Below are 17,455 nucleotides of genomic sequence, written 5' to 3'. Positions count from 1 at the left end.
CTCAGTTCAGTCACTCAATCATGTCTGACTCTTTTCGACCCCATGAACAGCAGTACGCCAGGCCTCCCTGTCTATCACCAACTCCCGGAGTCCACCCAAACCCATGTCCATTGAGTTGGTGATCCCATCCAACCATCTCATCCTCTGTCATCCCTTTCTCCTCCTGCCCTCAGTCTTTCCCAGCATCAGGGTCTTTTCCAATGAGTCAGCTCTTTGTATCAGGTGGCCAAAGTATTATCCGATAGTTTGTTTTCCTAAAAATTTGAGACTTAATTGCTCATTTCTATTCACTTGTCAACCTTATCTACATTTATGACTTCCAGTTTCCTTTTATAATATAGTCTTTGGTTTTCAAGGTTTGAATATATATCAGAACATAAACTGCATGATTTTTCAAGTTTATCATATAATTGTTCATTATACACATATCTGTATTTCAGATGGAGCAGCTATCGGATGAAGAAATTGACCATGGTGCTGAAGAAGACAGTGACAAGGAAGATCAGGACCTAGACAAAATGTTTGGAGCCTGGCTAGGGGAGCTAGACAAACTCACTCAGGTTAGAAACAGTGCGTGAAAAACTGGTTGAGAATTTTAAGTCATCACTATGTGTTCAAATTTTACTGTGTAGACCTCAGGATATGAACACAGGTTATGTTTTAAAATACTGCTATAAAGAGAAAATGTCCAAAGCATTAACAAGTAAATGAATAGTAACTCTAGGTACACAAGATACTCTCTTCTGTGGTTAGTTTAAGGAGGTTTTTTTTTTTTTTTTTAATGCTTTTGACAGAAGTTCTGTGTATCTAGAGGGATTTCTAAAATCTGTTTTATAAATTGAGTTGCTGGCTAAAAAGTTTTAAAGCCTAAAATGTAAAAATCTAAATTTTAGCAAATCCTATTTCATAACAGTGGAGTGAACACATTTTACAACATAAATGATATCCTCACATGCAGATATTTTCTATTACATGATCCCAGAATACTGACGAAGTTTCATCCCTGGCTTTATTTTAAAACAGTGGCAAAGTTTTTTCATTTTCTTTTATTGGATCTTTGTTTTGTCTTTTAAAGAATTATTTTGTCCTCTAAACAATATCACTTTTTAGAATAAAAGCAAATACTATTACTACCCTGGTTAATACATTATATTCAATATATATGAAGATAGTTAATTAACTGTATTAAACAACTCTAACTTTATGACGGGTTTCCCAGGTGGCTCAGTGGTAAAGAATCCACCTGACAATGCAGGACACGCAGGAGATGCAGCAGGAGATGTAGGTTTGATCCCTGAGTTGGGAAGACCCCCTGGAGTAAAAAATGGCAGCCTGCTCCAGTACTCTTGCCTGGAAAACCCCATGGACAGAGGAGCCTGGCAGGCTGTAGTCCATAGGGTCACAAAGTCAGCATGAACAAGCATGCACACAACTTTACAACAATGAAAACATTAGAACAAGACTTATTTCATTCACTCTTAACTAATATCTCTGGGAAGAACTTTTGTTTAAATTGCTTAAGTACGAAATTCGTTAACCAGTAGCAGAGTAGATGGTAAAGTGGAAACTTAAAGTACCGGTTTTTTTCTGTATCTCTTTCCATATCATTCTGGAATTGAAACTGAGAAGCTGTTCATGTAATTCTCGTTAGATCATTTTGAAAGGCAGACATGTTTGTGACCATAACCTGTTAATGATGAGTTTTGAGAAGAACGCTTTACTAGGGCTGCTCTGGTAGCTCGGCTGGTAAAGAATCCTCCTGCAATGCAGGAGATCCCAGTTTGATTCCTGGGTCAGGAAGATCCCCTGGAGAAAGGATTGGCTACCCACCCTAGTATTCTTGGGCTTCCCTGGTGGCTCAGATGGCAGAGAATCCACCTGCAATACTGGAGACCTGGGTTTGATCCCTGGGTTGGGAAGATCCCCTGGAGGAGGGCATGGCAACCCACTCCAGTGTTCTTGCTTGGAGAATTCCGTGGACAGAGGAGCCTGATGGGCTACAGTCCGTGGGGTTGCAAAGAGTCGGACACAACGGACGACTAAGCACAACCAGCACAGCACAGGATTTCATAAGGTCATTCTCTTCATCTCCAGTCAGGAGAAATAACGTTTGTGGTGATAAAGCTCTTTTCTTCTGTAGTTACCAAACCTAATTTTAGTTTAATTCTTAATTTTTTTTTTAAAAAAGAAGTGATTTTGGCATAGAGATGATGACTAGGCTGTGCAGTTCTGTGCTGAGGAAGTAAAGGAGTGGAAATAGAAAATAATAATGAAGGAAAGTATGTGAGAGCCAGTTGTCGTGTGTGGGGTTTCCATTTTGTTTGTTTGTTTGTTTTTGGCTATGCTGCACAGCTGGCAGGATCTTGGTTCCCTGATCAGGGATTGAACCTGGGCCACAGCAGTGAAAGCCTGGAATCCTAACACTAGGCACCCAGGGAACTCCCAGGAGTTTCCTTGACTGTGTGTTTTATTGTCCATCCTTGGGGAGAGGCCAAAAAAGAGGAAAGACAGGCAGATACAAGCCTAGCCACTCTAGGTGGAGTAGACTTGATGCTGCTCCACTGTAGGTAACATTTCTACTGAATACAGGGAAATGTTATGTATATTTGTATAAACCTTCTGTATATTTTAAATCCCCTGACATACACATGTAAGAGCCATTCATCAAAAAAGCTGGGTCCTAAATTAATGCTTTGACCATCCTTTTTTATGTATGAAGCTGTCTTACAGAGAAAACAGGTTAAAACTGTTGGAGAATATTTCTCACTGCTATGCGTGCATGCTAAGTCACTTCAGTCATTGCAACTCCATGGACTTTAGCCTGCCAGGCTCCTCTGTCCACGAAATTCTCCAGGAAGAATACTTGAGTGGGTTGCCATTTCCTCCTCCAGGGTATCTTCCTGACCCAGGGATCGAACCTGTGTCTCTTATATCTCCTACATTGTCTTTGTCAGGCAGGTTCTTTACCACTAGTATCACCTGGGAAGCCCCATCCCTCACTGCTAGTAAGTTACTTTTTAACACTTTGGAAATTTTCAAAAAATATTTTACTAAGTTAGTGGCTAAAACTTCAGAATTGATTATTTTAGTTCGCCACAGTCATCCATGCACCTATATCATACAATGTTAATGGATTTTCAACTTTATATTAAATCATTTTTAAGTTTCTAGTGGCTGTTGAATCTTCTGAAATTGCTTGTAAAATTTTGTATGTATTTGTATTTTTCTGCAAGAAGTTTCATGGCTTTTATCATATTCTCAATGACATCCACTCCCAACCCAATTCCACCACTGAAAAAATAAAAAAGGTTAAAAAAAAACACTCCACTAGAGTACCCATTTCTTGGCATCAAGGAATATTTCCTATCATTTCCCTTTCTGCTCCAGCACCACGGACACAGCAGATAATTAATAAATAAGTATTTGTTTATTTGAACTGATAAATAGATTGACTTTTAATATGTCCTAAATTATCTTCAGGTTTTACTGAAAACATTACCTACCTATCACTCTTCATTTCCACTGAGAGAAGGCGAATTAGGCCTTAACTTGTAGTGGAAAAATTAGGTTTGAGGTTAAAGAAGAATTTCCTAGCTATTTCATTAAACTTTGAAATAAAGCACTGAACAGTTGTGGATCTCCTTCAGATGATAGCTTGAAAAACTGGATAGATACTATCCAAATGGATTTAGTTGAAACAAATGAATAAAAAAGATAGCACTCTATCTAATTCTGTGATTCTACAAAAAGATTGTTCAACATTCTTTTTCATTTGAAATCTATTTGATAATTAGAGAAATTAAAAATTTGAAAGACTAATCCTGATATTTGCATAGTTAAAAAGACACTGAATAACTACTGACCCTTTCCCTGAATTTCTTTGTTGTAACCACCTTATTTTCCTTATTGTAGAAAGGTTGGAGAGAAAAAAAGGGTCATTTAAAGAGGTGGTGAGTTAACTTACAAAACACCCTAAAGTGTAGAATGTAATTGTAGACTTAGCACAGGCAATATAGCTGGGTTATAGTTTACACTCACCTTGATAGAACATGAAAAGAACAGGATATTCTATCATTGTTTGAAATTACAGCCACTTTCTGTTAAGATCGTGGCTCTCATAATTTTGAGTCCAGAATTGTGCCTTATTTTCAGAGTATTTCATTCTAAGAATGTGGTTAAGTTGGACCAAAAACAAATTCCTTTGAGGAAAGAGATAACAAAATTCTCTACATTATTCCTTCTTATTTCTTATCCTCATATCCCATATTCATGTACCTACCTTATTGTATAGTGAATTTATGTAAAATGAGCTCAGCCACTATACTCGTGGTATTTGGGAAGATACTTACTCTGAACTATGACTATGTCATGTGCCTTAAGTAAGCATATATCTAAAAATTGAAAAAACTATAACCAAAATTATGTGAAAACCAATTATGCTTTTCCTCAAGGCTAATACTTAGAAGAACTTGGATTTTATTAACTATTACATGACAGTTCACTTACTCATAGAATAAACTGTATTCATCTTTTATTATAATTGAGACCTGAATTTAGTATGACTCATTAAACTTTCTTTTTATAAAGAGTTTGGATTCTGACAAGCCCACGGAACCAATAAAAAGATCTCCTCTTCGCCAGGAAACAAACATGGCCAATTTTTCTTATCGCTTCTCCATATACAACTTGAATGGTAAGATGTAATTGAAAATGAAATGTAAAATAGTATGTTAAGTTATATAAGGTGGAAATAATACAGCAACAATTCCAAATAGCTCAATATAAAAACTATATATGCATAACAACTGAGTTCTTATATTTCTTGATTTGTGCATTTTATTACTAATTCAGATTATCAGAGAAAAAAACTAACTGGAATATAACTAGTTTCCTAGTTATTAGTAATTGACAAAGTATATCCTCACATGGAATCCTACAACAAACTTAATTGTGTTATTATATTTGCAGTGGGATAAAGTCCAGTGAAATTACTTGTTGTTAATTTAAAAATCAGCCCTTCTGGCCTTTATTTAATGAACTATACCTAGTGGAGCTGACATTTCAATCTGTAATTTTTTTAGGTCTTAACATTTTTCTTTTTATGCCCTCAGATCTTTAGGTATTAACATCTCTACCAGGGTTATGGTCATATTAACACTTAGAGCCTCTGGTGAAAAATTGCCTGAGGGATGTTGGTTAATAGAACAGTATAAAATTTTTCTATTTTTTTTATCTTTCAACTCATAATTTTATTCTCTATTGATTACCACAAATCTTAAAAGATGGGCTCTTTGCTTCTGAAATTTTCTCTTGGAGTTTAAAATGAACAAAAAACTGTTAGAACTGTGGTATTTGATAGGCTTTATGCCCAATAGGGTGATTTTTTTTTTTTTTTGCTTTTCCTCCTGCATTTGTTGACTGATTTATAGTAGAATGTGTAAATTCTAATTCATTGTGTTCTGGAAACATTGCAGAAGCTCTGAATCAGGGAGAAACTGTGGATCTGGATGCCCTAATGGCCGATCTTTGCTCAATAGAGCAGGAGCTCAGCAGTATCGGTGCTGGAAATACTAAGCGTCAAATCACAGAAACAAAGGCCACTCAGAAGTTACCCACTAGCCGACATACATCAAAGCATGGCACCTTGAAAGGACTGTCTTCTTCGTCCAATAGGATAACTAAACCGTCTCATGCCAACTACTCCCTGGATGACATCACTGCACAGCTAGAACAGGCCTCCTTGAGCATGGATGAGGCTGCTCAGCAGTCTGTGCTAGAAGATACTAAGCCCTTAGTAACTAATCAGCACAGGAGAACAGCGTCAGCGGGCACAGTGAGTGATGCTGAGGTACGCTCTATTAGTAACTCCTCTCGTTCAAGCATCACTTCTGCAACCTCCAGCATGGACTCTTTGGATATTGATAAAGTAGCACGCCCTCAAGAACTGGATTTGACACATCAGGGGCAGCCAATTACCGAGGTAAGTGGATGAAACTTTCTTCCCTGTTATTTCAGTATTAAGGAGGCAATGGTATTTTTTCCATCCTGTTCTAATAAACTTTCTTGTTTTTTTCCTACACTTAAAATTTATCAGAAATACCTCTGAGCTAAGTTTAAAAATCAGACTGTAGAAAGAATGTATTACTAGATACAGCAGTGTCACAAAGATGATAAAGAAAAAATTTAGTTTTTTTGGTTTTAGTCTTATGACTATTTGAAGCCCTTAAATTAATGTCAGTTGTATCATATTATTAAGAAGCTTGAAATGTGATTTAGATTTGATACTTTATAGAATTAAGATAGCTATTAAGCTGATAATTGCTTTTTAATGTGTTTATTATAAAATGGCCACTTGAGAAAATGGCTCACATCCCCATTATAGTTCTCCTAGATTATAAGTTCTCAGCATTTACTCCATTTTAGTATCAAAGAGTTGATGCAGTGTGGTGGAAAGAATCACTGGACTTGGAGTCAGAAAACTTGGTTCCAAGTGTCACTACCCATTGGTCCTCTATGAGTTATTCAGTCTTGTGAACCTCAGTTTCTCATAAGTAAAGTGGAACTAATTGTACATACTCTGTCTTCTTCATACTGTGGTTCAGAGTGTCAAAAGTGATATAATAGACATGAACAGATTTTAAAAGATGAAGTTTTTCTGATATGATGGCGGTGAGGATAAGGAATGGATTTGTGATGAAATAAGTTTAGCAAAAGCTGAGCTTGATAAAGGAGAATTTTTTAAATTGAGTTTTGTTCATCAAGGGGAAAGCAATTTTGTTATAAGGTAGCAGCAAGAAAAAAGAAAATGGATGGGGCAGAATAAAACCAGCCTTCCGTTCAGTTTATGTCTACAATGCTCTCTAATAGAGTAAAATAATTTGTATTAATCAGAACTAAGTTAAAATCTTACAAAACATTGTTTAAGGACTTGTAGAGAATTCAAAATTTGTATCTGTTACATTGATTTAATTTAGTTGGTCAATTTCTATCAGTCACTAACTCTTGGTATCCACTCATTTACCTAGCTTCACTCTGGGCATTGTAGAGCTCAAAAGAAGCACGAATCATGATAATTTGAAGATAAATTTGAGTTTTGTTGCTTGTAAAGGAAGTTAGCAAATTATATCGAAGAATAAATTTTTGTTTATTTAGTGAGACTTTCCTAAATGGTTTATATTCTGTAGAAAACTGCTTTCTCCATTGTGAAACCTGGGCATTATCTTTAGCACCAGCTCCTTAGCATGTATCACTTACATCTATTAGACTTACCTGTTGGGATATGAGTAATATTTTATTAGAAATGTGCTTTCTTGTTTATTCTGTGTTTTGTATGTTCTTTCTTTTCAATCATATTATTTTGTGTTGGGTCAAGAGGCATGGGGGCAGGTCATGAGCTAATTAAGAATCTTGGTGTATGTTTCCATCTGTAAAATACATTCCTTATAAAAGTTCCCCCAGTAAAAGCACACTCTCTATAAGTAACAGTTGAAGAGCAAATAAAGTAAAAAGTGAAGTCTTCTCCTAGCAAACACTTCACGTGGTATCTAGTGGTATCCATGGGCAAGGATGCCAGTGTACAATTATATAATATTTTAAGATAAGACCTAATGTAAAGTTTGGTGAGTAAGCCAGGAAAAAACAAGGAAAGGAGTTAAAGTTTTTTCCATCAGCCTGTTTTTTTGCCTTGCCAAGATGGGTAGAAAAGTGGTTTAACAAATCTGGAACTTGTTTCAGTATACTTTTTTTCTGGATCTAGTCTGTTCTGATTCAAGCCAAGAAAACTGAAGGAGGCTTACTAGATCCCAGCCCCATGTATTAAATTGCCTCCAGACTCAAATACAGTTTTTTACAAAATACTTTAGCTTTTCATGCATGGAGTTAAAGAGTCATGAAGTTCTAAAGAGACTTGTTACCAAAAAAAAGAAAAAACTGCTGCGCATGGCACACGTGCATGCTATATTCTGCTCCCAGGGGAAAGCGCTTTCTACTCTCTTAGCTGATTCTTGGTGTATTTACCTATCATTAAATCTACAGTTATATTGCTGTATCTTGATTTTTTTTTTCTTCAGTTGTTTGTGTTACTGACTGACTTCTCACTTTGGAAAATGAGGATATAGCTAATTAGGATATAGCGCTCCTTAGACAGTTCCCCTCTTTTCTCCCCTCCCCTTCCAATTTATTTTGGTTGGGTAACTATTCAGTGTTTATATTATCATGACCTGTATACTTGCAGTTCACTACTGAACTGTATATACTTTCATTACATTCCCTTTTGGGGACATTACCTTTTGCTTTTCCTGGAATTCTTTAAAATTTAAAATAGTTTTTTGTATGCTTATTACTATTTCAACTCTAAACTTTCTCCCAGCTGATTAAATCTTTTATTTGGTTTGAATAAAATTGGTTTTATTAGTTTCATCTTCTTAATATTCTTTTTTGTCTTTTGAAATCTTTAGTATCATCATTCTTAGGTCTTTTCTCTCAGGTGGGTAAGCTGCTCCACGGAAGACTCTTCCAATCCCCTGCATGGAGGGCATGTACTTTGTTGTCAGGGCTTTACAGCCCCTTGGGAAAGAAGGCATGGGGTATGGAATGGTCCTCATCATGACCTTCCATTTAATCGTTCGAGGTCAGGGTTTCTCACCCATCGTCACTGTTCACATGCTGGGCCAGATAATTGTTTGTCGTAGGGAGCTCTGCTGTGCATTTGTAGAATGGTTAGCGGCATCCTGGCACCTATCTGCTAGGTGTCAGAACTGAATGTCCTGTTCTGTGCTGTGCTTAGTCGCTCAGTTGTGTCCGACTCTTTGCAACCCCACGGACTATAGCCTGCCAGGTTCCTCAGTCCATGGGGATTCTCCAGGCGAGAACACTGGAGTGGGTTGCCATGCCCTCCTCCAGGGGGTCTTCCCACCCCAGGGATCAAACCCAGGTCTCCCGCATTGCAGGCAAATAGATGCTCTGCCTTCTGAGCCACCAGGGAAGCCTGCCATAACTGCATACATCCTTCTAATTATAAAGTCTCCAGACATTGGTACATGTTCCCTGGAGGCAAAATTGCCCCCATTTGAGAATCACTGTGTTAAATAGAAAGGTATAACAATAGCAGATCTGAGCCTTTTTTTTTTACCCCATGGGAAATAACCTTGGATTTTCCTTTTCCTGGCATTCTTTTACTAGAAACTTGATTAATATAGAATGTATCCAAGTAATATTGTTTATTGTAAATTGACCCTGATTGGTGATTGCATATGGACCAGGAAGACTGTGAGTGAACTCTAGAAGCCTATGAAAAGACACTGTGCTTGATCATGGTGTGCAGTGTGTGACTTTTGTAAGTGAGCATGAACATATGCCTCCACCGACTCTGGAATCTACACACATTGGCTTCAAAATGCACGGCTGCTTCCTGTGGAGTGTGAAGTTTCCCTAGGCCAGGGTGATGTCTGTGCTTATTCACATGATCTCTTTCTCTTACAATGGTCCATAAAGGTCCCTGGTGGGTTGTGTAAATCCCTTCTGAAGATAGCGTTGTCGCATGCTAGCACATTGTCTTTCTGCAGAACTGAGTGAGCCTGGTGCCAAGCTGTGGTCTCTTGGTCCTATGAATGAATATCAGTCTGAACCTGAGACCACTGCTGGTGGAGGAGAAATCTGGGAATTAACTGCTTTCTCAAATATGCTTTCAGCCAATCCTGCTTTTAGTCCCACCTTCACTTCTGCTGCTTCGCTTTGAGGTTACAAAATGTAAATTGGGGTGCTTCTCTGCTTTTCTCCAGTTTTGACTTAGCATTCAGCTTTCCTTGGGCATGCTGAGTTGTGTACACTCAGCCAGATGCTTCTAGCTTCCAGATTTTTGTCATGTCTTCTCATGAGTTTGTCTTTAACACAACAGCAACAACAAAATCCTTTTTCTTTGTTTTAGCAGGATTTATGGAGGGAGTAGAACTGCCTCATTGGCCATTCATAGTCTCCTTCTCCTGTCTGTAGTCTCTTAGCCGTGGAGTGCCCCAGGGTGCAGGCGTCAGACTGCCCTTCTCTCTGTCTACTCCTTTGGTGATCTTATACACTGACAACTCCCCAGTTTTAATCCCCATCTCATTTATTTAAGGTACACTAACCCCCCTTACATCCTAATCCCTCTATAACAGTGGTTCTCAACTAGAACCTAGTTTGTCCCCCAGGAGACACTCAGAAATGTCTGGAGACATTTTTGGTCATCAGTGATAGAAGGGTGGTACTGATGTCCGGTAAGTAGAGACCAGGGGTGCTGCTAAAATCCTACAATAGGACAGCCCCCACAACAAAATTATCTGACCCAAAATACCATCAAGGTTGAGAAGCCATGTTCAAAAGTCAGTTAGCATCTATCACTCACTGTCAGCAATACGGCAGTAACACCGTGTTGTGCAAAGCTGTCTGTTGACAGTTTCTGATAAAGATCAATAAAGGACCGGCATTAAACATCTTTAGGTTCAAGGGAATACAGGTTTCTTTAGCCAGTGTCTCTCCCTGAACTCCAGGCTCATGCATCCTCTTTCTAATCAATGCCTGTATTTGGTCATCTGAAAAGTAACTCAGATTTAACTGGTCTAAAACTGAAGTCCCGATCTTTTCTCCCAAACTTATTCCTTCCATAGTCTTCTCCATCTCAGTTAACGGCTATTATGTCCTTCCAGTTTATCAGCAAAATGCTTAGAGTCTTTACCTCCTCTTTGATTCCCCATCCTCCTTCCAATCCAGCAGCCGATTTTGTTGCCCTAACTTCAGAATATATCCAGACTTGATCACTTCCCACCACCTTCACAGCCATCAGACCAACATCGTCTTGAGACACACAACTAGTCTTCTGTGTTCACCATTCCTTTAACAGTCTGTTATCCCCATGGCAGCCCTGAGTGGTCCTATTAAAGGTAAGTCAGATCTTGCCCCTCCTGTTTTCAAACCCAAAGGCTTTGTATCTTACCTGTTTTCAAACCCAAATCCCTGCAGGGCCTTACCAGATGGGCTTTCTATGGCTTGCCCCTACATTCCTTTCTTCCCTCCCTCTCTTGCTCTATCAGTTCTTTGCCAATAGTCAGAGCCTACTTCAGAGCCCTTTTACCTGCCCCCCCACCCCAGCCTGGATACACTTCCTCAGGACAGTACCCCTTTACTGCCTTCAGGAGTTTGCTCACATGTCACTTTTCCAGTGAGGCCTTCTCTGATCACCCTGTTTTAAATGAATTCTTCTTCCTCTGTCCTGTGAGTACTTACCTCCCTTTTCTTAAAAATTTTTTATTTGTTTATGGCTGCATGGGGTCTTCGTTGCTGCGCTTGTCTGTTCTCTAGTTGGAACAAGCAGGGACTACTCTGTTGTGGTGTGTGGACTTCTTGTTGCGGTGATTCAGAGCACAGGCTCTAGGCACAGGGGCTCAGGAGTTGTGGTAGGAGGGCTTGACTGTCCCACGGTGTGTGGGATCTTCTCAGACCACAGGCCGAATCTGTGCTCCCTGCCTTGGCAGGTGGATTTCCAGCCACTGGACCACCAAGGAAGCCTGTTATCTCCCTTTTCTGCTTTATTTTTCTGTTTATCACCATTTAGAATAGTATATATTTGACTTTATCTTACTCTAAAAATTTTGCTTGTGTGTCTTTTCCACTTGAATGTAAGCTCCATGAGGAGAGGAATTTTCAAAATTTTTCTATGATTCCTAATGTATCTTTAGCATCTAGAACATTATTTGGCTCAAAAGAGAAGCAGTCAGATATTTGAACAAGCATTTAAATATATGCACGTGTTCAATTCATCTTTGTCTAGAAGTTCTGTACTCTAAAATTATCAGCACTTTTCTTTCAAGATGGTTAGACAGAGTGCTTCAGGTGAAGTAGCATATGAAAATCTGATAGTGAAACTTTTTTTTAGACACCTCTAAGTTCTTTAGAGGCAGTAATTATACCTGTTCTAAAGAAACCTAGGACAGAATAGTTACTCTCACTGAAGTTTAGTGACACTAATACCAGTTAGAAAAATCAATTTGAGATTGGTACTATTGCATCTTGGGGATGTGGGTATTCAAACCGCCCATCTGAAAACAAAGTAATTTTATAGCTTTTCTTTCTACCTCCTTGCTCTCTGAAGCCAACGGGGTAGGCATAGTATTATTTCACATCAGGAAGAGTAAGTCTTTTTCTTTTGCCTTTCTTTCTTGACTTTTGTTGAAATACTGTGCTTTCAGGCACTTCACATATGTTATTTCATTTAAGCCTCCAACTGTCCTTTTGGTAGGGGCGTTATTCCAAAGAGGGGATTAAGTAGGTCAAATAACTGGGAAGTCTGTTTTTGAATTCCAAAACTATAACATTTACCTCCCAGCTTTTATCAGTGTCTTAAAAGTAAAGTGAAGCTGATCATCAAAAATGATTATTTCCTGAATGTTTGATTTAGCATAAAAATATGAGTTTATTCTATGGATAAACATAAAAATGAATTACAGAATTTTAGTATTCTTAAGAAATCCATCAGTAGTGTTCATTTGCTGTTTTTAAATTTAGAATTCATTGTAGCTGAAGTAATAAAGACTATAGCAACGTGAAATAAATGTTACAGTTGACTTACTGGTACTTTTATTCACATTAAAAGATAAAACAATACTTTTTAATAAGATAGCAGTTTGCAAACTTAAATAGTTATTGCATGTTATAAATTTTATATAAAGTAGGGTTTACTGATAAAAAGGTTAGTGCTATAATATACCTGTATATTTATTCTGTGGTGGGATTTAAACTAACAATTCCTCTGAATTTGGAATCTTATACACAAAAATATATTTTTAAAATGAAAATGCTTTTAGAAACATTTACTGAAGCTTATGGTAGGTTCAAAAAGTTTGCTGAATCTTTAAGAATATTTGATGATGTATTGTAAATATTTTGATAGGAGAAATTTCTAAATATCTGAGCTACTAAAGCTTTTCAATGTTGTGGTTTTTTTCCCCCCCTCATGTATATAGGTTTTTTTTTTTTTTTAATGAAATCTCTATGGATACACCAATGTGTTAATAACTTGTGATATGCAACATAGCATATGATAGCTTCAGTGTAATTCCTTTACTTCTTTCACTTTCCAGAACTATTTCAAGAATAAATGTGTGCAGAAATCTTGAGATATTGGAAAGAAAACAGCAGTTGTGTTTGTTGTAATATCAGGTGGCATTGGCCTTGAGGTCCCAAGTTATTCTCAGAAATCAACTTTTTGCTCTGAGATAATAACTAGATGGGAGCTCAGGGCTTTCTGAAATTTTAAGAGGCCTGTGTATCTGAAAGATTGGCGTTACTAGTTATTACAACTACGTTTCTCCTAAAATTCTAATGGCTATGTTGCTGCATCTTACTGAAATTTATCCACATGTACCAACTTGGTGTTTTAATTCTAGATTTCACTGGCCTAGGAAGGTAATAGAAAGGATAGGTACAAACACACCACCCAGTCAACACTGGCATATATGCCCTGATCCTTGTATTGTGGATTTTAGATACCTGAAAGTGAAAAAGCATTTTTATTTGGGTTTAGGTCTGTTTTGTTTTGTGTTGGGAGAGCTGGTAAAGAACCTTATACTGCCTATATAATGGCCAGTTAAATATCTAGGAGAGGAATAAAGAGAAGAGGAGGGGAAATAGAAAATAATATCAGCTACTGTGTTATTGCTTATTCTGTGCTGTGCTTATTCTGTGCTGGCTTTATGTATCTTAACACTGAATTTGTACAGAGCCTTGAGAATAGGTACCATTACCACTATTTTACAATGAAAGGAACTAAAGCAGAAAGTGACTAGGTAACTTGCCCGAGGATTTGAACCTAGGCAGTCTGGTTGTAGAGCTCCTACAGCGTTACCTTGCTGCTTCATCATAAAATTGAAGGAGAATCTAGACAAGGCTAGACCAGCCCGTGCATCTCAGATCCAAGCCTAGAGACAGAACTACAGGGCAGTAGGAAAAAGGCAAAGAGATTTATGTAGTAACATCCCCATCTGGTGGTGTTTTAGTATATTCCTGAATATGTTGTTAAAATTTAACAACTATAAGCTAGCTGTAATCTAAATGAATTGAGGTTTAAATAAAATTCAAATGATGGCTGGTGGTTTCCCATTCTTCTACTAATAATAATGTTATTATTACTCCTTTAATTTTTATAGTAACATTTGGAGATAAATGCTGTCATTATACCATTTTACACATGAGGAAACAGGTTAAGTAATAAGCCCAGAGTCATATTGCCAGGAAATGACTGAGCTGGGGCTTGAACCCAGGCACTCTGGCCACCCCATTAGGGTCTGGATTCTTAACCGTCATGCTATATTTATTTTTAATATTCGTGAAGAGCACATAACCTCAGTATAAGATGGATGTAAACCTGTTTTATTGAAACATTAATATGCGTTCACAAACCTCCACTTTCTTCCAGTTGTTATCTAAAGTGTTAGCTACCAAAAGAAAATGTTGTATTTTGTAACCACGACTCTGGTTGAAGGTCATTCGTTTCTTGATTATGGCTCATATTTCAGATCACTGCTTTTCTACACATCCTCCCCAACAAGATTCTGGCTCATAAATGGTACACGTTATAGGTTCAGTTCAAGAAAGTAGTGATTCATAACTTACTTTGCAGAGATTTGTGGAGTTTTTGAGAGATTGATAGAGAACGTGATAGCTTTGTAACAAATGAAACTTTTTGAAACTGAGACAGTGTAGAGCAAAGTTTATGTGAGTTGACCTTCACATTCACGTATGTGTTTTAAACACAGATTTTAGATTTATGAAAGTACTGATAAAGACAAGGTAAAACTGGGGACTTCCCTGGTGGTTCAGTGGTTAAGATTTCACCTTCCAGTGCAAAGGGTACAAGTTCAATCCCTGGTCGGGCAGCTAGGATATGCCTCTTAGCCAAAAAAAAAAAAAGCAAACAAACATAAAACAAGCAATAGTGTAACAAGTTCAGTAAAGATTTAAAAATTGGTTCCCATTGTCTTTGATACTTCCCATGTGTACATTCATCTTTGGTAAGGATGTGTTGAATTTCAATAACTAATAAGGTTCCATCATACTGTTTAACATGGCATGTAGCCATCTCTTGTTGAACACCTTAGATTATGATTTTTTTTTAACTAGCCAGTAAGCATTTGGAAATATCATGGGAGCTTGTGTGAGACTGAGCCTAGTGAGAATAGATTTATTTTTTAACTTTTTATTTTGAGATAATGTCAAGCTTAGACAAATTTGAAAAAATAGTACAAAGAACTCATGAAAGTCTTACTCATGTTCACTAATTTAACATTTTGCCACATTTACTGTATTATTTTATATATATATATATATTTTCCCCTGAACTAGTTGAGAGTTGGTTGCATTTTTCATGTCCTTTTAGCTGTTAAGTACTCTATTCGTAAGAGTGAGGATATTGACAATATAGATTTGATAGGCCTCCCATTGATGTGCTGACTGACACAGTGTTATAGAATGTGTTGAGTGAGAAAATATAGAGAGAGGAAAGCAAAATCAGTCTTGGTCTGGCCAAGCCTGTGGCATGAGAGCCAAGAAGAAATAGCTATTCATACATTCCATAAATGCTGGAGTACCTGGACACTGTGTTGGGCTGTAAGGGATAAAACTGTGAACATAATACACGGTGTCTTTATGAGATTATAATTTATTGTATGAGGAGAGGGATGTCAGAACAGACAACCAAAGCAATTTTAGTACAGTAAGGCAAGTACTATAAGAGGAAAGACAGTAACTTTGGTTAAAAAGTCATTGATGACTTTGAGAATGAATTACAGGATGCATTATAACTCAAAGGATGAAGACTTTGGAGAAGAAAGGTGGATGCTAGATTGCAGGGAATTATAAGTGCAAGAGGTACACTGTAGCTGAATTCGGGAAACTTTGCAGTAAAAAGTAGAAAATAATAATTTAACAAGAGGAGGGTACTCAAAAGAATATTTTTCCGTCCTTCCCATCCCCAATAAGCTGGACCAGTTGAGTGTCAGAGACTGGGATATTAGAGGGGGAATGAGTGGGATCTAGGACATGGTGTAGCTTTGGAGGGGAGAAGCAGGTATTAACTCATGGAACTGGAGAGAAGGATGAGAATATGGACATAGCTGTAGGATACCTTTTAGAGATGAAGATTGTCAGGATAGATCTGTGTGGTTTCCTTAGAATGGAGGGAAGTGAGGGCATATGAAGAGGTGAAAGAGTGAAACCAGGAACTTGAAGAACTTGGAAACTACTTAGAACAAGCTTAGAGGGAATGATAGAGAGGAGAGAAGAGAGCGAGTGCTGCCAAACAGCAGTTAAGGCCCATTTGAAGTTCAGAATTATGAATTGGTACTGGACAAGGTATTTCTGGGTAATTCTGCCATAGAGCTCTACTGTCCAAAAGAAGAGTGAGGTTATCTTTAAATTGTAAAGAGCTAGGATCATGAGGTTCTTACCTTTTCTATTTCTGCACAATGCAATGAGGTGCATGCAACTTTTCATTACTATTTTGTTTCAACAGTTCATTTCAGTGATCTTTTCTCTTCCTGCATGGTAATGAGAACTGCCCTTTTCCACCTCCTTTACCTATCATTTTCTTCCTGCATTTTCACAGCATGCTATTTCTCTGAGATGTCCCAGCAAGCAGGCCAAGCGTCATATTGACTTCACAGAAGAACAGGCTGAACTGACACCTGTAAGTTCTGTAATCATGTCCGTTGGGACTACTGAAGTATCAGTGAAGAGGAATGCATTCTTTAGAACTCCTGATGGTTAAACCTTGTCATATATCTCAATTTTTTGAATAGAAATTAAACCAGGCTTAAAAAATACATGAGCATATGAACAACCATATGATACAGTACCATTACATATTAATACTCATGGTAAGATTGTGTTGGTGATAGTGTATCTGGTATAGAGAAATTTTGTATTGGAACCTGAACCACATACTTTCTTTTTTGTTCTTAAGCTAAGGGCTTCTGTAAATTTCTCAAAATATTACTAAATTTAACTGTTCTTCAGAATGGGGATATCAAGCATATGACTTCTGTACCAATGCTTAACTGAAACCTAATTTCTTTAAAAATGTTTCCTCTGGTCATTGATTAACGAACCTGGATGTTTTAGAGCTGTGCTGTTCCATGCGGTGACCACTAGCCAGATGAGGCTATTGAATACTCCAAATGTTAATCCAAATGGAGATGCACTATAAAGATAAAAATACATGCTGGACTTCAAAGACTTAGTACAAAAAAATAAATAAAAGATGCTAATATTAGTTTATTTCACCATTTTCTTTTTACTTTTTTAAAAAATGCAGTTACTAGAAAATGTTATATTTGTAGCTCGTATTGTTTTTCCATTAGACAGTGCTGTTTCAGGGTCATCTATGAAGCATTGAAAAAAAAATTCCCACCCACCACCCCCCCCAGTTGAA

General features: G+C 37.5%; 1 protein-coding gene across 2 annotated transcripts in view; it reads left to right on the top strand.

The window, feature by feature from the left end:
- The first annotated feature begins 223 nt into the window (after window positions 1-223).
- LOC105003676 (ras-associated and pleckstrin homology domains-containing protein 1-like) overlaps window positions 224-17,455 on the top strand; it is a 53,784-nt gene continuing 36,552 nt past the window's right edge. The window contains exons 1-4 of one of the 2 annotated variants that reach the window (XM_010861011.1): window positions 224-560; window positions 4,588-4,693; window positions 5,475-5,980; window positions 16,631-16,711. In XM_010861011.1, coding sequence (XP_010859313.1) covers window positions 441-560; window positions 4,588-4,693; window positions 5,475-5,980; window positions 16,631-16,711 — 813 coding nt within the window. In that variant the 5' untranslated portion in view covers window positions 224-440. The remainder of the gene's footprint in view (window positions 561-4,587; window positions 4,694-5,474; window positions 5,981-16,630; window positions 16,712-17,455) is intronic. The other variant, XM_010861012.1, reaches the window with a different exon arrangement.

This window comes from Bison bison, unplaced genomic scaffold (assembly GCF_000754665.1).
Source record: "Bison bison bison isolate TAMUID 2011002044 unplaced genomic scaffold, Bison_UMD1.0 scf7180017864471, whole genome shotgun sequence".
NCBI classification, from domain to species: Eukaryota; Metazoa; Chordata; class Mammalia; order Artiodactyla; family Bovidae; genus Bison; species Bison bison.
This window is presented reverse-complemented; position numbering and strand designations above follow the sequence as displayed.